Here is a 23,207-nt window from a genome sequence, read left to right as displayed (position 1 = left end):
ACGCGGTCTGATCAGGAGTATAAAAAGGATCCCAAACAATTTAATCTCAGGATACAACAGGGAGTTTCAGAATGGTTAGTTATTATATTTATTTGACTTTTTTGCATGTTTCACATCCTCTACAGGCATACAGCATGCTTGCTGTAGTGGTTATGTCACTGGTGGCTCCGTACTACACGAGTGTATATGAAACGTTAGTTAACACACCGAACATGGATCGAATTTAATTTTAAAGAAATGCATCGCTATCTGGCATTTAACCCTGGAAAATCTGGAAGTAAATCTCGTAATTTTTTTCAGGACTGTTCACTGCCTCTAATTCAATTCAATATTATTTATATAGCGCTTTTAACAATGGTCATTGTCTCAAAGCAGCTTCACAAAAATGAAAAATCTTTTTAAAAAAGAAAGATTTTGGAAAGTGTGTATGTGTGAGAAAAATGTGTCTAGATAATAATAAGAGGAATTAATGAATGATGAGCAAGCCAAGGGTGACGGCGACAGTGGCAAGGAAAAACTCCCTGACATGGTAACAGGAAGAAACCTTGAGAGGAACCAGACTCAACATTGAACCCATCCTCATTTGGGTGATAACGGATAGAAATTATATAACATCATGTGTGTTGTGCAGGTGAAAGTTCAATATAACAGAAGTTCTTTAAATAAACATGAAGACCAGTTTAGCATAGTGATGAGTCAGTAGGTGCAGAGGGCAGATGGGGTCTGGATCACTGGAAGCACAGGAGCAGGATGTGTACTGTAGCTCCAACCATCATAAAGCAGAATCCAGCTGGAGCTGGTCCTTCTCTGGATGCCTCAGGAACCTCGCAGGGTCTGCCTTTGTCTACTGAAGCTGGCACAATGAGATGCGTCTTGAGTCTACTGAGCCAGTGCAGGGAAGATAATATTGGGGTTATATGATTACATTTGCTTGATCTAGTAAGAACCCTGGCGGCTGCATTTTGGACTAACTGAAGCTTGGTTTTTGAGGATGCAGGACAACCACCTAGTAATGCATTACAATAGTCTGGTCTGGAGGTCATGAATGCATGAACTAGCCTTTCTGCATCAGGTACAGATAAGATGCTCCTAAGTTTGGCAATATTTGGCAAATATAATGAGGAATTAATAATGTTTAAAAGTGGCTCTCCAACCGTAAGCATCACTTCTTTTAAAAATCTGGTTGGTATTGGGTCTAACAGGCATGTTGTTGATTTAGCTGAGGTGATAAGTTTATAAAGCTCTTCCTGTCCTATACCTGTAAAGCACTGAAAATCTAAATGAGAAGCTTTAGGCTGGACTGAATCGTGACATAGTATTAGAGGTTGAACCTCCATTATTTTCTTCCTGATACTATTGATTTTTTTCATTAAAGAAGTCCATTAAGTCTTCACTTCTAAACTGTGATGGGATGCTCTCTGCGGGCATCTTAGGTTTTGTTAGGCGAGCCACTGTACTAAATAAGAACCTGGGATTGTTTTGGTTTCTTGCTATCAGTTGGCTAACATGCTCAGTCATAGCAGTTTTTAGAGCCCGTCTATAGCTGCACATACTGTCTTTAAACGCAATTCGAAAAACTTCTAATTTACTTTTTCTCCATTTTCGCTCGAGGTTACGGGTTGCTTTCTTTAGGGCACGAGTATGACTGTTATACCACGGTGCAAGTGTTGTATCTCTGACTTTTTTTAATCTGACGGGAGCAACAGTGTCTAATGTATTGGTAAAAATAGTGCCCATGCTGCTAGTCACTTCATCTAGATCATCTGCATTTAGGGGTCTAATAAGAATTTGGGACATATCCGGCAGGTTACTCGGGAATCTGTCTTTAGTAGTCGGATTCATATTTCTAACAAATTGATAACGTGGGGAGACAGGTAATCTGTTCTACGGGTAGAGTATATATATTAGGAGGTGATGATCTGTGATCATCACTTTGAGGTAAGATATGTCTATATTAGAGACATCTATACCATGGGATATAATTAAATCTAGCGTATGATTACAGCAGTGAGTTGCTCCAATTATATTTTGTTTACCCCAAAGGAATCTAGTAAATCCATAAATGCGAGTGCTAAAGCATCGTTAGCATCATCTACATGAATGTTAAAGTCTCCTACTATCAACACTTTGTCAGAGTTAACCAATAGGTCTGATAGCAGATTCTTTAAAAAAATTGACATATGGCCCTGGGGGTCTGTACACCACCACCACCGTGACCAGTTAGACGGCGCTCGTGCTTATAGAAATTTCCTGACGGAGTAGACTCATTCAGACCAATATATTCATTTGGTTTAAGCCAGGTTTCGGTGAGGCAGAGTGCGTCAAGGCAATAATTTGAGATCATTTCATTAACAATAAGTACTTTAGGCGCAAGGGATCTAATGTTTAGAAGGCCAAACTTTAGAGGTAGATTTTGATTACTTATTTGGCCTTTTTCTGGTTTTATGGTTATCAGATTGTTTTGGGCAAATTTAACGAATTAATTCTTTTTTCCTCACTATTCGGGGAACAGACACAATGTCTATAGGACAAGCTATGTGTGTGCATCTATCAGTATGGTGAGTTGTGATGTGGCTAATGTGATTAGAATCTAAGGTATGACTTACTGCCAGTCAGATGTTTCGTAGTGTCCTGGAGATGTTGTCCGAAAGGACCATTGCTCCAGCTCTGCTAGGGTGCAGGCCATCAGTGTGATAAAGTCTAGGACGCTTCCAGAAAACATTCCAGTTATCAACAAAGGATAATCTCTGTTGTTGACACCAATATTGTAACCATTCATTAAAGGCAAATAACCTACTGAACCTCTCGATTTCTCGCTGAAATGTGGGAAGCGGTCCAGATACGACGATTCTTGCCATGGGTGATGTGCTGCGGACCTTCTCAACCAGGCTCCTGAAGTCCTTCTTTAGGATCTCCGTCTGCCTCAGCCTGGTGTTGTTTGTGCCAGCATGAAGGACCACAGCTCGAAAGTTCTTCTTTAGGGCCGCAGGCACCTGTGCAGAGACATCAAGAACAGGAGCACCAGGTAAACAGCGAGTGTGCACCTTACCTTTAGCTGTGGTAGCACACACGTGTCGGACGATGGAGTCTCCGTTGATCAGCGCATCGTGTGCCATCTCGCGGAGAGGAGCGAAGCGGTTTCGGGTCGAGATCTCGAGGACGGGTGGCAGCGAAGGGGGAGAGGTCCTCGTCTAGGGCATGGCGTGCCTCTTCCGCTGCTGTTGTATCCAGGCTTCATGGTATCCCTGCGCCGGGGTGAAGGAAACCTGGGCGGGCCGCGTCCTTGATGCATTGGACCTGGGCAGAGAAACACGCAGGGTTGAGGTTGTCTAAGAATTTGCGTCACACAGAGAATTTACCTGGGATCGGTCCGTGAAGATTTCAGCGTGGCTTTCTGCTGCTGAGTTTCTGAGCGAGTTAGCTAACAGGCTAACTTTTAGTTTAATTGTTATAGTTAGGTAAAAGACAAAAATTCCAGTTAAAAAATAAAAATAAAAGTAGTGTCTACTATCTTATTTAAAATGATACAGAATCCTTTCACCTCTAAAAAAAATTATGGTCTTTTCTTGGTTTTATCTTAACCAAGAGTCTTCTTTTTTTGTGAATTAAACCTTTTTGGTTTTGGCTTCAGCAAAATCCTTAACTATATCCTTCATGTGCAGGGAACTTATGATTCTTTTTTCAATAGAAATCATTGCTAAGCCATTCAGTTGTTCTTGGGACATTGTGGACCACAGGTAAGATTGTATTTGCTGTGAAGTGAAGAAAATCAAGAAGCTTCTCTCTCCTGAGAGTGATAGACAATGTCAACAGTAAACACAAGGCAATGCTTAAATTGCCATAAAGCTCTAAGAGTTTCTACATGAACAGCTGCCCTCACTTCAAGAATCATGTCCTGACTGTAAGGGTCTCCCAGAATCTGCTCCAGATTCTTACATCATAAGCGAAATCCACTACTGCAAAGTGAAGAGGTTCTTCCCCTTTCAAAGAGCTTACAACAGAAACAGAACACAGAATCACTACTGACTGAATAAACTAACCGATTTCTCTATTTTCTCCTCCTTTTAATTTTTTCTTTTGTAATAACAGTCCACAATGAAATACAAGGAATTTTGTTCGTAATCCATTATTTGAACTGGTCCCCTTTTGACAATGCTGCATCTTTGTTGGTCAGAGATCCAGCAAACTCAGGCCAAAGCGCTGATTCATCAGAAAGCATGATTTCACTTATCAGTGGATTAAGGGGCGGGGCTGAGTATCAGAGACAGGGCACTTATCTACGCTGCCGGCAAAAGTAGAGACGGGTGCGGCCAGAGCTTGTTTAGTGGGTGGCATAACTGGGTCTTCCTCCTCTTCAGATGTTTCCTTTTGATTTTTAGGTGAAATAAATGTTGTAAGCTTTGGCAAGCTTTCAGTATTTGTATAGTTTTCTTTAGTTTTTATGCGCCTTTGGGTAAGCACACTTTATGATTGATTTTTTCTACTGTATATGTTTGGGCCATAAATGATGTCAAAAGCAGTCATTAAATCAGTTAACCACTTGTGGCCAGTAAGGGGCCTCCAAGTCTGCCGGGCCCCATGCAACTGCGTGCACGCTACTGGTGAGGTTAAACACTCCTCTACAGGCTGGACATTCAGCTGATACACAGATGTTCTCTACAAAGACAGTCAGGGTTCCATCAGGTACAGCAGATAAATAAGCTGGTAGCATAAAAAATGCAGCTATTTATTATTTTAATTATTATTATTATTATTAGGATTTAAAGGATTAAAACTATATATCTATCTGTCTGTCTATTGTTAATTAATTACATCATACATGTTTAATATGTTCTGTTCACAAATAGTTTTGTGTTTCAGTTGAATCTCCTCCAGTGTCTCTGATCATCAGTCCCAGCAGAACTCAACACTTTACTGCTGACTCTCTCTCACTGATCTGTGAGGACCAGAGAGACTCTACTGGATGGACAGTGAGAGGACAAACGCACAGTGAGACACTGTACAATTGTTCATCAGTTTCAGGATCTACATGTAACATCAGCTCCCTCTCTACATCACACACTGGAGTTTACTGGTGTCAGTCTGAATCTGGAGGACGCAGTAATTCTCTAAGCATCACAGTTTACAGTAAGTCTTTGATTGTCTTATCAGTAATATATTCACATACAGTACATACCTTGACAACACAAAAAAATAGAGTAAAAACCTTGGATTGCAAGCATAACTCGTTCCGGAATCATGCTCGTAATCCAAAACACTCGTATATATCAAAAACATGAATTTCCCCATAGGAAATAATGAAAAGTTTGATGATTTGTTCCACTACCCAAAAATATTCATATAAAATAAGTAATAAAAAATAAAAAGTAAAAATAAAACTAATTATTTTGTAGGACGACTTTCACACACACACACAGACACACACACACACACACACACACACACACACAAACTAACACTAACAGAACTGCTGTCATCCAAACTGAGATCTTTTTCTTTTTGTGTGATTTTAACAAGGAACCTATCCAATAACACTTGCTTTTGCCTCCTTTCGATTTTGTGGAAATGCGACATTGTATTGTTGTTAAAAAAAAAAATCATCTCCTGCACTTCTTCTTTGTCTTTCGGCTGTTCCCTTTCAGGGGTCGCCACAGCGAATCATTTGCCTCCATCTAACCCTATCCTCTGCATCCTCTTCTCGCACACCAACTAACTTCATGTCCTCACTCACTGCATCCATAAATCTCCTCTTTGGTCTTCCTCTAGACCTCCTGCCTGGCAGTTCCAACCTCAACATCCTTCTACCGATATATTTACAATCTCTCCTCTGAACATGTCCAAACCACCTCAATCTGGCCTCTCTGACTTTATCTCCAAAACATCTAACGTGGGTTGTCCCTCTGATAAACTCATTCTTGATCCTATCCATCCTTGTCACTCCCAAGGAGAACCTCAACATCTTCAGCTCTGCTACCTCCAACTCTGCCTCCTGTCTTTTCTTCAGCGCCACTGTCTCTAAGCCGTAGAGCATTGCTGGTCTCACCACTGTCCTGTACACCTTTCCTTTCATTCTCGCTGCTACTCTTTTATCGCACAACACACCTGACACTTTTCTCCACCCATTCCAACCTGCCTGTACCCGCCTCTTCACCTCCTTTGAACACTCTCCGTTGCTCTGGACCGTTGACCCTAAGTACTTAAAATCCTGCACCTTTTTTACCTCTGCTCCCTGTAGCCACACCGATCCTCCTGGGTCCCTCTCATTTACACACATGTATTCCGTCTTGCTGCGGCTAACCTTCATTCCTCTGCTTTCCAGAGCATACCTCCACCTCTCCAAATTTTCCTCCACCTGTTCCCTGCTCTCGCTACAGAGCACAATGTCATCTGCAAACATCATAGTCCATGGGGACTCCTGTCTTACCTCATCTGTCATCCTGTCCATCACCAGAGCAAACAAAAAGGGGCTTAGAGCCGATCCTTGATGCAGACCTACCTCCACCTTGAACTCTTCTGTCACACCTACAGCACATCTTACCACTGTCCTACAGCTCTCATACATGTCCTGCACTACTCTAACATACTTCTCTGCCACTCCAGACCTTCTCATACAATACCACAGCTCCTCTCTTGGCACCCTGTCATATGCTTTCTCTAAATCTAAAAAGACACAATGCAACTCCCTGTTACCTTCTCTGTACTTCTCCGCCAGCATCCTCAAAGCAAATACTGCATCTGATGTACTCTTTCTAGGCATAAAACCATATTGCTGCTCACAAATGCTCACCTCTGCCCTTAACCTAGCTTCCACTACTCTTTCCCACAGCTTCATTGTCTGGCTCATTAGCTTTATACCTCTATAATTGCCACAGCTTTGCACATCTCCCTTGTTCTTAAAAATTGGCACCAATACACTTCTCCTCCATTCCTCTGGAATCCTCTCACTCTCCAAGATCTTGTTAAACAAACTTGTCAGAAACTCTACTGGCACCTCTCCTAAGCACTTCCATACCTCCACAGGTATGTCATCAGGACTGCTACAGTCTTTTTAATGTTTTTCTTCGCGGGGGCTTTGTTGCAGTACAGTTACTGAAGAACAGTAACTACACTTGGACACAAAATAATGCTTTACACACACACACACACACACACACACACACACACACACACACACACACACACACGCACGGTCACAATGCTGTATTGACCAGTGCACACGTGTGCACAGATGTTGACTATACGTGTGACGCACGCACACTGAGACGGAGTATGGGAAATGTTTACCCACAATCCCACACCCCATGAGTGAGAAGAATCATTGGCTCAGTTGTGATCATTCAGACAACTCGACAGACAAAGCGCATGCATACTACTATAAAACTATCAAATTAAAATTTATTTTCAATGATTTTGCTCATCTTGCAAAACACTCAAACTCGCAAACTAATTTACTCAGCAAGGTTTACTCAAGGTTTTACTGTATAGTAAAGAAACAAACTAATACATCTATCTACATCACTTTCTTGCTTAACCATACTTTAGGTTAGTTCTTGATCAAAGCTTTCATTTATATGCTACATTTATATTTAGTTCTTAATTTGTCCCATGTTAAAAATGTATAATCTTATTTGGGTCTCAGGTAGAACAGCACTATTGGGTACAAAATGTAAATATGTTCTACAACTGGGAATAATTTCAATGATATATAAATAAATTAAAATCAAACATAAATCCTGTGGCCACAAGGGGGAAAAATAGCTAGAAAATCTAGGTAGGGTTGATTCCCTACAGTGCAACATGGCGTTAATGGTTCCAGACCTATTGCTCTGTATAAGTCACATAACTTCTTTCTTATAGCTTTCATAATTTATTTCCATACCATATAATTACATTTAGGCATTTGACAGACGCTCTCATCCAGAGCAACATAAAAATGCTTAAGTCTCTGTCATTCATACTGTATCATTAAGTCTGCATAGACATGGCAAAATAAACTAGTCACAGACAGATGTATTTAATCTTTCACCTATATATATATATATAGGTCCTTCTCAAAAAATTAGCATATTTTGATAAAGTCTATTATTTTCTGTAATGTACTGATAAACATTAGACTTTCATATATTTTAAATTCATTACACACAACTGAAGTAGTTCAAGCCTTTTAATTATTTTAATATTGATGATTTTGGCATACAGCTCATGAAAACCCAAAATTCCTATCTCAAAAAATTAGCATATCATGAAAAATTTCTCTAAACGAGCTATTAACCTAATCATCTGAATCAACTAATTAACTCTAAACACCTGCAAAAGATTCCTGAGGCTTTTAAAAACTCCCAGCCTGGTTCATTACTCAAAACCGCAATCATGGGTAAGACTGCCGACCTGACTGCTGTCCAGAAGGCCATCATTGACACCCTCAAGCAAGAGGGTAAGACACAGAAAGAAATTTCTGAACGAATAGGCTGTTCCCAGAGTGCTGTTTTAAAGCACCTCAGTGGGAAGTCTGTGGGAAGGAAAAAGTGTGGCAGAAAACGCTGCACAACGAGAAGAGGTGACCTGACCCTGAGGACGATTGTGGAGAAGGACCGATTCCAGACCTTGGGGGACCTGCGGAAGCAGTGGACTGAGTCTGGAGTAGAAACATCCAGAGCCACCGTGTACAGGCGTGTGCAGGAAATGGGCTACAGGTGCTGCATTCCCCAGGTCAAGCCACTTTTGAACCAAAAACAGCGGCAGAAGCACCTGACCTGGGCTACAGAGAAGCAGCACTGGACTGTTGCTCAGTGGTCCAAAGTACTTTTTTCGGATGAAAGCAAATTTTGCATGTCATTCGTCTGGAGGAAGACTGGGGAGAGGGAAATGCCAAAATGCCTGATGTCCAGTGTCAAGTACCCACAGTCAGTAATGGTCTGGGGTGCCATGTCAGCTGCTGGTGTTGGTCCACTGTGTTTTATCAAGGGCAGGGTCAATGCAGCTAGCTATCAGGAGATTTTGGAGCACTTCCTGCTTCCATCTGCTGAAAAGCTTTATGGAGATGAAGATTTAATTTTTTAGCACGACCTGGCACCTGCTCACAGTGCCAAAACCACTGGTAAATGGTTTACTGACCATGGTATTACTGTGCTCAATTGGCCTGCCAACTCTCCTGACCTGAACCCCATAGAGAATCTGTGGGATATTGTAAAGAGAAAGTTGAGAGACGCAAGACCCAACACTCTGGATGAGCTTAAGGCCGCTATCGAAGCATCCTGGGCCTCCATAACACCTCAGCAGTGCCACAGACTGATTGCCTCCATGCCACGCCGCACTGAAGCAGTCATTTCTGCAAAAGGATTCCCGACCAAGTATTGAGTGCATAACTGAACATAATTATTTGAAGGTTGACTTTTTTTGTATTAAAAACACTTTTCTTTTATTGTTCGGATGAAATATGCTAATTTTTTGAGATAGGAATTTTGGGTTTTCATGAGCTGTATGCCAAAATCATTAATATTAAAACAGTTAAAAGGCTTGAACTACTTCAGTTGTGTGTAATGAATCTAAAATATATGAAAGTCTAATGTATATCAGTACATTACAGAAAATAATGAACTTTATCACAATATGCAAATTTTTTGAGAAGGACCTGTATATATACAGATACCTAAGAAACTCACACTGCCATATTTCAGCACATGGACATGATAAATAAATAAATAATTTTGATTTGGTATCAAAATGGAGCTTTTTTTAAACTAGAAATCTAAAAAATATTAATAACAAAAATCATCCAAAATGGGAATTAAATTCAAATTCAAATTCAAATTTTATTTGTCACATACACAAACATACACAGTACGAAATGTAGTGAAATGCATTATACGACCGCCATTGACCCTAAAAGAGAGTTAAATTTTACAAATAAGAAATAAATATGAATAAAAGAAATACGATAGAAATTAAATTAAAAAATTAAATTAAACTAGGAAAAATAGAACTAAAAATAAAAATAGAAATGTGCTAGGAAAAAAAATAGAACTAGAAATAAAAATAGAAATATGATGTACAAAATAGAAATATACTGTGCAAATTGAAATATACTGTACGGTGTGTGCAAATATGCATAGAGCAAAGTGTCTTAGTGCAGAGGTTATTAAAGTGTCTTTGTGCACTGGTCCAGGATGTAAACGTAAAACTGTAAAATGTAGTGTAGTTGTGAAGGTAGGTGTGCAAGGTTATTAAAGTGTCTTGTGCAATGGTCCAGGATGTAACGTACGACATGTAGTGTATATATGAAGGAAGGTGAGCGTGTAATTGTCCATAGTGTTCATGGATGTAAGAAGATTGATAGATTTGACCAATTATGAAAATATTGTGTAGTTCTGCATAGTGGCGTGGTTGTGGTTGAGAGACCTTATCGCCTGCGGGAAGAAGCTCCTCCTCAGTCTCTCTGTGTTGGCCTTCAAGGAGCGGAATCGCTTCCCAGACCGCAACAGAGTAAACAGTCCGTTATTGGGGTGGCTGAGGTCCTTCACGATCTTCCTGGCCTTGGTCAAGCACCGCTTGCTGTAAATCGATTGCAGGTCAGGGAGCTCGATGCGGATGATGCGCTCAGCTGATCGCACCACCCTCTGTAGAGCTCGTCTGTCCTGCATGGTGCTGTTCCCGAACCAGGTCGTGATATTTCCCGTCAGGATGCTCTCGATGGTGCAGGAGTAGAAGTTCCTGAGCACCTTGGAGGGCAGTCTAAAGTCTCTCAAGCGTCTGAGGTGATAGAGACGCTGTCGGGCCTTTTTTACCACGGTGTTGATGTGACAGGACCATGCCAGGTCCTGCGTGATGTGAACACCGAGGTATCTGAAGCTGTCCACTCTCTCCACTGGGCTCCTGTTGATGACAGGGGTCTGGTAGTTCCTCACCTGCTTTGTACTAAAGTCCACTATCAGCTCCTTTGTCTTACTGACGTTCAGGAGGAGATTGTTTCTCTGGCACCAGTTCTCCAGATTTCCAACCTCCTCCAGGTAGGCCGTCTCATCGTTGTTCGTGATCAGGCCCACCACAACAGTGTCGTCAGCAAACTTGATGATGGTGGTGGAGCTGGTAGTGGCCACGCAGTCGTGGGTGTACAGAGAGTACAGCAGGGGGCTCAGAACACAACCCTGGGGGGCTCCAGTGCTGAGAGTGAGGGAGGCTGAGACATGTCCGCCCATCCTTACTGCCTGTGGTCTGCCAGTTAGGAAGTTGGAGATCCACTGACACATTGATGAGCTGAGTCCCAGGTGCTCCAGCTTGGTGGTAAGTGTGGAGGGAATTATGGTATTAAATGCAGAACTGTAGTCGATGAAGAGCATTTTCACATAATTCCCCCTCCGAGTGTCCAGGTGAGTGAGAGATGTATGGAGGAGATGAGAGATTGCATCGTCCGTGGAACGGTTTGGACGATAAGCAAACTGTAGTGGGTCGAGTGTGTCTGGTAGTGAAGAGATGATGAAGTCTCTGACCAGGCGTTCAAAGCACTTCATCACTACTGAAGTGAGGGCTACAGGGCGATAATCATTGAGGGTAGCAGGATGAGGTTTCTTTGGGAGAGGAACAATAATGGACTCTTTGAAGCATGTGGGGATCACCGACTGAGATAAAGAGATGTTAAATATCTCAGTGAACACAGGTGCTAGCTGGTCTGCGCAGGCTCTGAGAATACGACCTGAGATGCCGTCTGGTCCTGCTGCTTTCCTGGTGTTCACTCTCTTGAAGGCTCTCCTCACGTCATGCTCGGTGATGATGAACGCGCTTCCGGTGCTGGCAGTGACTACCTGTCTGCAGCCGTTAGCGCCGCTAGCATTAGCATCGCTAGCGTCCTTAGCTGCAGCCTCGAAGCGAGCATAGAAAGTGTTCAGCTCATCTGCCAGAGACACGTCTGCGTTTATCATACCGGATGTTGGTGCTTTATAATCCGTTATTGTCCTTAGTCCCTGCCACAGGCTCCTAGAGTCACTCTGTTGGAGCTGTGACTCTAGTTTCCTCCCGTAGCGCTGCTTCGCCTCTTTCACCGCCTTCCGGACGCTGTATGACGCAGCCTTGTACGGTTCCATGTCCCCCGACGCGAGTCCCGTGTTGTAGGCAGCGGTGCGAGATCTCAGAGCGTCGCGAATGGTTTTATCCACCCACGGCTTCTGGTTGGGAAACGTTTTAATAGTCTTTTTTTCTACGGTATCGTCCGCTAATTTCCCGATGAATCCCACAACCGCTTCCGTAAACACGCTGACGTCACCATCGGAGCTGTTTCTGAACATGTCCCAGTCTGCGTCATCGAGTGCGTCCTGTAACGCGGCCACCGATTGGTCCGTCCAGCGCGCGACCTCCCTCTGAACCGGAACTTCCTGTTTCAGCCTTTGTTTGTATTTTGGCATGAGGAAGATGGCGGCATGGTCGGATTTACCAAACGGTGGACAAGATTGTGCCTTGTAACCGTCCTTGACTGTGGTGTAGCAATGATCCAGTGTCCTTTCGCCCCTGGTGGGGCAGGTGATGTGCTGATAAAAGTTTGGCGCTGCACGTTTGAGGTTGGCACTATTAAAGTCCCCCGCCACAATAAGCGCAGCGTCCCGGTGTTGTGTCTGGTGCTGTGTGAGTGCCTCATGCAGCTCGCATAAGGCAGTGTCCGTGTCCGCTTGTGGTGGAATATAAACGGCGCTGATTATGACCGATGTAAACTCCCGAGGAAGGTAAAAAGGACGACACATGATGGACAGTAGTTCCAGGTTTGGTGTGCAGGAGCGTGTGAGAGGAACAACGCTCGCGCTGTTGCACCAGCTGCTGTTCACCATTAAACACACGCCGCCTCCCCTTGACTTCCCCGAGTCCCGCGTCCTGTCCATGCGGTGAACCGAGAAGAACTCGGCCGGCTGGATGGCGTGGTCCGGCACCGCTGGGTTCAGCCATGTCTCGGTGAAGCAGAGGAGATTGCAGTCCCGAATGTCTCTCTGGAACTTTACCCTGGCCCTGAGGTCATCGAGCTTGTTTTCCAGTGACTGGACGTTGGCGAGCAGGATGCTAGGCAGAGGTGTGCGGTGTGCACGTGCTCTCAGCCTGTTCCTGACGCCGGCTCGTTTCCCTCGAGGCCGCCGCTTCGCGTCGCGTCCTTTGTTGTCCCTCAGGATCTCACTCGGCCAGCTCGGATCCGGAGTTAAAAACGTCAAATTGTGAGTACATTGTATACCAATAGAAACAAGAGTGTCTCTATCATACCTAATGTACCCCATGGTGGTAATTTTGCCGGTTTTAAAACGCTGTAAACTAACTTAAAGAACAAAAACAAAGAAAAGGTGGTCGGAGCAGTCGTGACGGCAGCCGACCTCACCGGCGCCATCTTGGAATGAATTAATAACATATTTGATGTGACGGGTAAAATTTTTACTGCTCATCTGTCTATTCTTCCAAAAACTTAAGTAAATAAACATATATATATATATATATATAAATATGGGAGTGTGGTTGTACTCTAACATCACATGCTACAGATCAGTAGAGGTCTTTATGCTACAATTATATTTGTATTTAAGCCACTCTATGCTTTTAATGTTCTCTTTCCTACAGATGGTGATGTGATCCTGGAGAGTCCTGTCCATCCTGTAACTGAGGGAAATCCTCTGACTTTACGCTGTTTATATCGCAACACAAACATCTCAGACTCTGGTGCTGATTTCTATAAAGATGATTCAGTTCTCCAAAAGCAGACTACAGGAGAGATAACTATCAGTAGTGTCTCAAAGTCAGATGAAGGTTTCTACCACTGTACACACCCAGAGAGAGGAGAGTCACCGAAAAGCTGGGTTTCAGTCAGAGGTGAGGAAACCACGTCATCTTACATGTGTTAGATTTGTAACAATGTGATTTCTAAATTCAGTGTTTAAATGCATACTATATCTGGGTTCTTTTCTTTTTCTATTTTCAGCTTCTGGATTTCCTGTTGTAATTGTAGCACTGAGTTCGACCTTCGCACTGTTTTTCTTAATGATTTTACTGATCGTGCTGGTGCGCTCCAAGAAGAAAAAAGGTTTAAAGATCAGCTCTTTATGTTTATAGCACAATTAATACTGTATGTTCAAAGGCAATTGTGTACTTGCTATTTTAGATTTTCTTTTCAAACATGATCATGTTTCACCAAATATGTATTACTGCTTTATTCTGTTAAGAAGGTGTAGAATATCAGACTCCTTCTGCAGTAATTCTGGACACCAGTCAGCCTGCAGGTCAGTCTGTGTTAACACTAAACACACCATGTGTTTTTGACATTAGTTATCTTTCTCCTCTAAAGTCTTTTTGTTCCTATTTAAAAGATGGTGAGAATGTCTATGAAAATACTAATTCTAAGACCACAGGTAAAGTTTATATAAATATTTATATGCTTTTATTTATTTAAAAATAAAGGCAAAAAATAAAAAAATAATAATGTGACCAATACTAAGAACGTGATGATTCGATAGCTTGTAGATCAAACTTTAGCAGCAATAACTTGAACTAATCTCTTTCTGTATAACTTTATCCTTTTGGGAGGATTGGGAACCATTTTGAATGCCTTTCATTTGAAAATTTTCCTCACTGTCAAAATAGTTTGGAACTATTTTCAGATTGATGCGGAGCAATACCTGGCTTCTGTAAGACTGTTGTTTATGTCTTTCACTCTTGGCATTGTGTTAGCACAAACCTGAATGCACTAAACCAGCAAACTAGCAAAACATCTGCTTGTATAGTGGCCTGCACAACTGCAGATGATTCGCAACATCTGGCTAAAACTTCCCCTTTTAAATCCTATAAAAGCAGCAGGGGGTAATTAGTATTGGCCTTTATTATTTTGTATTACTTTTGTATACAGTACTGGTCAAAAGTTTGGACACACCTTCTCATTCAATGTGTTTTCTTTATTTTCATGACCATTTACATCGGTAAATTCTCACTGAAGGCATCAAAACTATGAATGAACACATGTGGAGTTATGTACTTAACAAAAAAAGGTGAAATAACTGAAAACATGTTTTATATTCTAGTTTCTTCAAAATAGCCACCCTTTGCTCTGATTACTGCTTTGCACACTCTTGGCATTCTCTTGATGAGCTTCAATAGGTGGTCACCTGAAATGGTTTTCCAGCAGTCTTGAAGGAGTTTCCAGAGATGTTTAGCACTTTTTGGGCCCTTTGCCTTCACTCTGCAGTCCAGCTCACCCCAAACCATCTCGATTGGGTTCAGGTCCGGTGAATGTGGAGGCCAGGTCATCTGCCGCAGAACTCCATCACTCTCCTTCTTGGTCAAATAGCCCTTACACAGCCTGGAGGTGTGTTTTTGGGGTCATTGTACTGTTGAAAAATAAATATCGTCCAACTAAACGCAAACCGGATGGGATGGCATGTCGCTGCAGGATGCTGTGGTAGCCATGCTGGTTCAGTGTGCCTTCCATTTTGAATAAATCCCCAAAAGTGTCACCAGCAAAACACCCCCACACCATCACACCTCCTCCTCCATGCTTCACAGTGGGAACCAGGCATGTGGAATCAATCCATTCACCTTTTCTGGGTCTCACAAAGACATGGCGGTTGTAACCAAAGGTTTCAAATTTGGGCTCATCAGACCAAAGCACAGATTTCCACTGGTCTAATGTTCTTTCTTTGTGTTTCTTGGCCCAAACAAATCTCGTCTGCTTGTTGTTTCTCCTTAGCAGTCTCCTCTTAACAGTTGTTTTAGAGATGGGTCTGCTGCTACTGTAGAACTCTGTGTTGCATTTATCTGGTCTCTGATCTGAGCTGCTGATAACTTGCGATTTCTGAGGCTGGTGAGATGAATTTGTCTTTATAAGCAGAGGTTACTCTTGGTCTTTCTTTCCTGGGTCGGTCCTCATGTGTGCCAGTTTCGTTGTAGCGCTTAATGGTTTTTGCAACTCCACTTGGGGACACAAAGTTTTTGCAATTTTCTGGACTGACTGACCTTCATTTCTTAAAGTAATGATGGCCACTCATTTTTCTTTAGTTAGCTGATTGGTTATTGCTATAATATGAAGTTTGACAGTTGTCCAACAGGGCTGTCGGCTGTGTAGTAACCTGACTTCTGCACAACACAACTGATGGTCCCAACATCATTGATACAGCAAGAAATTCCACTAATTAACCCTGATAAGGCACACATGTGAAGTAAAAACCATTTATAATAATAAGAACTTTTTTAATCCTAAAAAAATTAAAAATTGCTTCTTCGCATATTCCAGCATAACTGGGGTCAGAGCGCAGGGTCAGCCATGATTCGGCGCCCCTGGAGCAGTTAGGGTTAAGGACTTTGCTCATGGGCCCAACAGTATGAAGAAATGAGAGTTGGCTCAAGAAATAAGGTGTGTCTATAACTTTTGTATGAACCAGGAAATGTGACTTATGCTGAAATTTAACTAAAAAAAAAGAACAAAGAAAAAGCCAGTAAATTAAAAAAAAGCTTTTAATTTAATAACAGAATTGCAACCTTTTTGGATTTCATATTACCCATTTGTGTATTTATCTTAAAATGACTGCTTTAAATCATTCAGTAATTAAAATGATAAAATGATAGATAATGTACATGTGCTGTAGTTATGGAAATTTAAGTGGTTTATCTTAGTCAACGCTAACTGAGTGTCTGTTGCCCACTAGGAAAGAGCAGTAAGGGAGATGAGACTGTGTACTCAGAACTGAAGCAGGACACAAATAAAGGTACGATGAGCTAAAAGTGTACACACAATATCTCCAGTGAACACTATTGCTTAAACAAAGAGAGAGATTTACACTACAGTTACTAAATGTGGCAGTTTCTCTAATAGAGACGTACAGATGAAGGCACAGCAATACACATCACTCAGGGAACCAGCAAGGATTAATGGCCTGGAAATCAGAACTGGTACATAAGCACCATAAAGCCAAGGGATTTTGGAATTTATTTGGTATTGTTTTAATAATCTTTTTTACTTTTATCACATTTTTTTTATCATTTAAACCAAATACTGTGGATATGGCTTGATGGTGTGGTTTAGGGTTTAGTGGTTGGCTACAGCTAAATTTCCACCACTTCCAATTGATAATAGTGTTTATTTGTTTTTATATGATCAAATAACATCAATATCTCCTTCTTGGGTTTCCCTACTATAAAGGCATTGATGATGCACTGATAAACAGTTTTAAGATCATCTAATATCTTTAAAAGTTTGTACCAAAGATTTGCTGTATTGACAACTTTGACAGTTCTGTAGCATAATGTGATTTTCTTCTGTAAGCCATTTTAACAAACAGTCTAAGAAGGTTTTGTTTCCCCGTCATGCCTATGATTACATCACAACTGTGCTAATATTTATCAAAACAGCACTCCCTGTCATGTGATGTTGCTTAATTATCATCTTCTCCCTGTTCTCTCTCTATCTCTCTCTCACTTCAACTGAAGTGTTGAGGAAGAAATGTGGAAAGCTCAGCAGCAAAACATTTGACATTTTTAAATTTATTGTTAGATTTTTTGTTTTTGTTTTTTTGGGGGAGGGGTCTTGCAATGACTTTTTATTCACTTTCAATTTAATTGATAGTTGCTATTCAAATATGAATAGTGGAAAAATAAAAATAAAAAAAATAAAGCTGTAAATTGGTAATCTTTTATAGATGCTGCTTCTGTACCAAGTGATGTGACTTGTGTTAAACCTGAACTCATAGACCTAAAGGATCCAAAGGAAAATCCAGGTGGGATTTTTTTCCTGTTTTATTTTTTTTTTTTACCCCTTAAACCATTTTTAATATGTTCTAATCTTAATTTAACTCTTAACTCCAGTGCCCCTGTACAGGATAAGCAGTATAGATAATTAGTAAGTGTATAAATAAATTGAAAGTGAATAAATTGCAAACCAAAAAGCTGACATTAAACTTGACATTGACATTATAAACTTGTGAGTTTAAATTAAACTTTGTTTGAAATTAAACTTACTCATTAAACTTTTACTTTGTCCTGAATGTAGTAAAGATTTAAACTGCTGGCCAATGAGGAAGCAGCTCTGTAACACCCACCCACACGGTATATTTGTGTCAGGAATGCAAAGGTACAAATCAGAAGGAAAACTGAATGATTGAGGAAGAAATTGTGGAAAACTCAGAAGAAAAAAAAAAAACATTTTTGCATTTAATTTTTTCTTTTTTTTGCAATTACTTTTTATTTACCTTTAATTTAACATTAGTTGATATTCAAATATAAATGGTAAAAAAGCTATGAATCTGTAATCTTTTATAGATGTTGCACCTGGACCAAATGATGTGGCTTGTGTTAAACCTGAACTTTTTATGACTTTTTATTTAACCATCAGTTGATATTCAAATATGAATAGTGAAAAAATAAGAGAATAAAGGAATACATCTGTAATCTTTTATAGATGCTGTCCCTGGACCTCCTCCTTTACCAAATGATGTGACTTGTGTTAAACCAGAACTGATAAAGCTTAAGGAGCTGAAGGAAAATCCAGGTGGGATTCTTTTTTTTAATTTAATTATTATTTTTATGAATATTTCTGGATTTCATTTACTGTAACCCCTTAAACAATTTTTTGCCAATTACTAGTCTTAACACATAGTGTTCTGTAACTGATCAGAAACATTCAGTAACTAAAATAAAAATGATAGAAGTTAATAGAGGTAGAGTTATAAAAGTTTAAGTGGTAAACACATAAATGTGTTTTTCTTAGTATAGGTTAACATTAGATTGCGAGCATAATTTGTTTCGTAACCGTGCTTGCATATCAAAACACTCGTATACCCAAGCAAATTTCCACCAACAGACATAATGGTAACTCTGCTGATTCCACAACCCAAAAAATAGTCATAAAAAAACAATAAATGCAAAATAAAAAATTAAATTAATTAACCTCCACTTTACCTTTTAAAAGAATCCCGACAGAGCAGTCTTTCTGTTAGTGTACGTGTGTAGTGTGTGTGTGTGTGTGTGTGCACATCTGTATGTGAAGCTGAAGTAAGACAAGAGAGGAAAATAGAAGGGATACTTTGTAGAATGACTTACACACTCACACTCACACACACACACACACTGATGGAAAATAAAGCTATGAATCTGTAATCTTCTATAGATGTTGCACCTGGACCAAGTGATGTGGCTTGTGTTAAACTTGAACTGATAGAACTAAAGGATCCAAAGGAAAATCAAGGTTTTTTCATTATTATTATTTTTATGACTATTTCTGAACCCCTTTAAGTATTGTTTTTCCCCAATAACTAATCTTAACTCATAACGTTCCATAACTGATCCGAATCCTTAAGCAACTGGAATGAAAATGGAACGGGGGGGGGGGGGGGGGGGGTGTTCTTGCAATTACTTTTTATTTAACCATCAGTTGATATTCAAATTCGAATAGTAAAAAAAATAAGAAAATAAAACTATACATCTGTAATCTTTTATAGATGCTGTCCCTGGACCTCCTCCTTTACCAAATGATGTGACTTGTGTTAAACCTGAACTGATAAAGCTTAAGGATCTAAAGAAAAATTCAGGTGGGATTCTTTTTTTTAATTTAATTATTATTTTTATGAATATTTCTGGATTTCATTTACTGTAACCCCTTAAACAATTTTTTGCCAATTACTAATCTTAACACATAGTGTTCCATAACTGATCAAAATCCCTAAGTAACTGAAATGAAAATTATTGAAGTTAATAGAGGTAAATGTACTGTAGTTATGGAAGTTTAAGTGGTAAACACAGAAATGTGTTTTTCTTAGTACAGTTAAACATTGGATTGCAAGCATAATTTGTTTCATAACCGTGCTTGTATATGAAACCCAAAATAACAAAACAAATTTCCACCAACAGACATAATGGTAACTCTGCTGATTCCACAACCCGAAAAATAATTAATGCAAAATAAAAAGTAAAAATTAACCTCCACTTTACCTTTTAAAATAATCCCGACAGAGCAGTGTTTCTCTTAGAGTGTTTGTGTGTGTGTGTGTGTGTGTGTGTGTGTGTGTGTGTGTACACATGTGTATGTGAAGCTGAAGTAAGACAATAGAGGAAAGTAGAAGGGATACTTTGTAGGATGACTCTCTCTCTCTCTCACACACACACACACACACACACACACACACACACACACACACACACACACACACACACACACTGACGTAAAATAAAGCTATAAATCTGTAAACCTATATAGATGTTGCACCTGGACCAAGTGATGTGGCTTGTTTTAAACCTGAACTGATAAAACTAAAGGATCCAAAGGAATTTTTTTTTCATTATTGTTATTTTTATGACCATTTCTGAACCTCATAAATATTGTTTTTCCCCAATTACTAATCTTAACGCATAATGTTCCATAACTGATCCGAATCCTTAAGTAACTGAAATGAAGTTTTTATTTACCATCAGTTGATATTCAAATATGAATAGTGAAAAAATAAGAAAATAAAACTATACATCTGTCACCTTTATAGATGCTGTCCCTGGACCTCCTCCTTTACCAAATGATGTGACTTGTGTTAAACCTGAACTAATAAAGCTAAAGGAGCTGAAGGAAAATCCAGGTGGGATTCTTTTTTTTTTATTTAATTATCACTTTTATGAATATTTCCGGACTTAATTTAACCCCTTGAACAATTTTTTTGCCAATTACCAATCTTAACACATAGTGTTCTGTAACTGATCGGAAACATTCAGTAATGAAAATGATAGAAGTTAATAGAGGTAAATGTACTGTAGTTATGGAGGTTTAAGTGGTTAACAGAATGGTTTGTGCTTCTTAGTGAATGCTAATTCAGTAGCTGTTACTCACTAGGAAAGAGCAGTGAGGGAGATGATAATTTGTACTCAGAAGTGAAAAGAACACAGATAAAGATAAGATGCACCAAAATTGTACACATAATCTCTCTACACAACTAGAGGTACATGCCAAAAACTTAAGCCGGAAAAAAATGTCAGCCCGCCTATCCCATCCTCGTGCAGGTTTCACATGCTTGAGCTGTTATCCCGCATCTGCCCATCAAAGACAAAGCATGTCAGTGGTATGAAAGTATTTTAAAGATGAGGACAATGAAGTTGCAATATCCAACATTTCAGCATTGCCCAATCTGCAGCGTTGTTAGAACAAGCACAGCCACACAACAACTAGAGACTTATCTAGCTGAACTACCCATTCGCAGAAGCGACAATCCTCTTGACTACTGGCGCTTGAACAAAGACAGCTTTCTATTGCTTGCATGGGTAGCAAGCAAGTATTTATCTGCCCCAAGCACCAGAAATAAACTAGAAAGAATGTATAAAAATAAAAAAAATCTACAAAAATACATTGACAATGGTGGCACAGTGGTGTAGTAGTTAGCACTGTGGCCTTACACCTCCAGGGTTGTGATTTTGATTCCCGGCTTGGGACTATGTGCATAAAGCTTACCCTTTGCTTGGTGGGTTTTCTCCGGGTATTCCAGTCTAAGTAAGTAAACTGAAAGTGAATTAAAAATTGTAAACCCTAAAAACTGACATTAAACCTAATATTAACTTGTCCTGAGAATGTGGTGGAGATTTAAACAGCTGGCCAATAAGAATGGAGTCCTGTAAGTCCCATCTGACAGCAGCTGGCCAATGAGGAAGCAGCTCTGTAATACCCACCCACACAGTATAATTGTGTCAGAAATGCAAAAGTAAAAATGAAAAAACTGAAAAAAACTGAAAAATTTTGGAAGAAACCTAGAAAACTCAGCTGCAAAATATTTTTTTATTTAATTTGTTTTGTGTTTTTTTTATTATATTTTATTTATCTTTAATTTATAATCAACTAAATCAATTCAAATGTGAATAATAAGAAAATTAAACTATAAATTTGTAATCTTTTTCTAGATGCTGCCCCTGGACCAAGTGATGTGACGTGTGCTAAACCTGAAGTGATGAAGAAAGGTGGAATTTTTTTTTTTCTATTTTATTATTTTTATTTTTTATAACCATTTCTGAATTTCATTTAACCCCTTAAACCAGTTCCCCCCCCCCATTACTAATCTTAATGAATATTGCTTGGTAACTAATACAAGTTAATAGAGGTAAATGTAGTGTAGTTCTGGAAGTGGTAAACAAATAGAATGATATATTCCTCTTGTGAATGTTAATTCAGTGACTGTTGCTCACTAGGAAAGAGCAGTGAGGGAGATGATCATTCGTACTCAGAAGTGAAGAACACAGATAAAGTGTACACACAAGCTCTCTACACAACAGTATTGATTTGACAAACAGAAATATTTACACTGTGCTACTTACTACATCCATTAATTTGGCTGATGTTCTTACGAAGACTTAGAAATGTGTTGTTTTTACTTAGTATATATTCAGTATGGAATGTGATTCGTGGCAGAAAGGACTGAACAAAAATATAAGAAGCAGCAAAATAAATTGAAAATGGTGGCCCTGTGGCCTTGCATGTCCAGAGTTGTGGGTTCGATTCCTTTTTTGGTTCTGTGTGCGTGGAGCTTTCCTTTTACTTGGTGGGTTTTCTCCAGGAACTTTAGTTTCTTCCCACAGTCCAATCGTGTGTGTGTGTGTGTGTGTGTGTAAAATATTGCAAACCCTAAAAACTGACATTAAACTTAATAATAACTTGTTCTGAAAATGTATTGGAGATTTAAAAAGCTGGCTAATAAAAATACAGTCCTGACCCTAAACCTAGTCTTTTTTCTTTACTGTCAAACATTAAATCAGAGTAAACTTTTTCTTTTTTAGGTCAATAATTATTAACATATGTTTTGCATTTTTTAAATGTCAGAATCGAGTGACTGAGAATTTTATGGATTTAAAAAAAAATATTACTACTTTCATCATTCAAACATTATTATCCATGTTTCAGGTATAAATCCTCAAGCTTTCTACAAAAGTTTGCTGGAATTTTGGCCCACTCCTCTTGACAGAACTGGTGCAACTGGGTCAGGTTTGTAGACCTTCTCGCTCTCACTAGCCTTTTTAGTGCCGCCCACAAATTATCTATGTTCTGTGTGCGTGAACCTTATCTTTTGCTTGGTGGGTTTCCTTTCACAGTCAAAGACAAATAATTGCCATTTCAAAGTGTGTGTGTGTATGCTTGTGCCCTGGGATGGACTGGCACCCTGTCCAGGGTGTATTCTTCCTGGTCCTGTCCTGAGTCCCCTGAGTTAAAGCCCTCCTGTGATCCTGTACAGGATAATCAGTATAGA

General features: G+C 39.8%; 1 protein-coding gene across 1 annotated transcript in view; it reads left to right on the top strand.

Moving 5' to 3' along the window:
* LOC128520428 (Fc receptor-like protein 5) overlaps window positions 1-22,953 on the top strand; it is a 44,309-nt gene extending 21,356 nt beyond the window's left edge. The window contains exons 3-12 of the mRNA XM_053494670.1: window positions 4,861-5,127; window positions 13,582-13,830; window positions 13,940-14,041; window positions 14,181-14,237; window positions 14,325-14,366; window positions 16,653-16,712; window positions 17,643-17,720; window positions 18,401-18,490; window positions 21,871-21,927; window positions 22,865-22,953. Of these exons, the coding sequence (XP_053350645.1) occupies window positions 4,861-5,127; window positions 13,582-13,830; window positions 13,940-14,041; window positions 14,181-14,237; window positions 14,325-14,366; window positions 16,653-16,712; window positions 17,643-17,720; window positions 18,401-18,490; window positions 21,871-21,927; window positions 22,865-22,953 (1,091 nt within the window). The remainder of the gene's footprint in view (window positions 1-4,860; window positions 5,128-13,581; window positions 13,831-13,939; window positions 14,042-14,180; window positions 14,238-14,324; window positions 14,367-16,652; window positions 16,713-17,642; window positions 17,721-18,400; window positions 18,491-21,870; window positions 21,928-22,864) is intronic.
* The last annotated feature ends 254 nt before the right edge of the window (window positions 22,954-23,207 follow it).

This window comes from Clarias gariepinus, chromosome 1, assembly GCF_024256425.1.
Source record: "Clarias gariepinus isolate MV-2021 ecotype Netherlands chromosome 1, CGAR_prim_01v2, whole genome shotgun sequence".
NCBI classification, from domain to species: domain Eukaryota; kingdom Metazoa; phylum Chordata; class Actinopteri; order Siluriformes; family Clariidae; genus Clarias; species Clarias gariepinus.
Note: the sequence above shows the minus strand (reverse complement) of the source record. Positions and strands in the feature narration are given on the sequence as shown.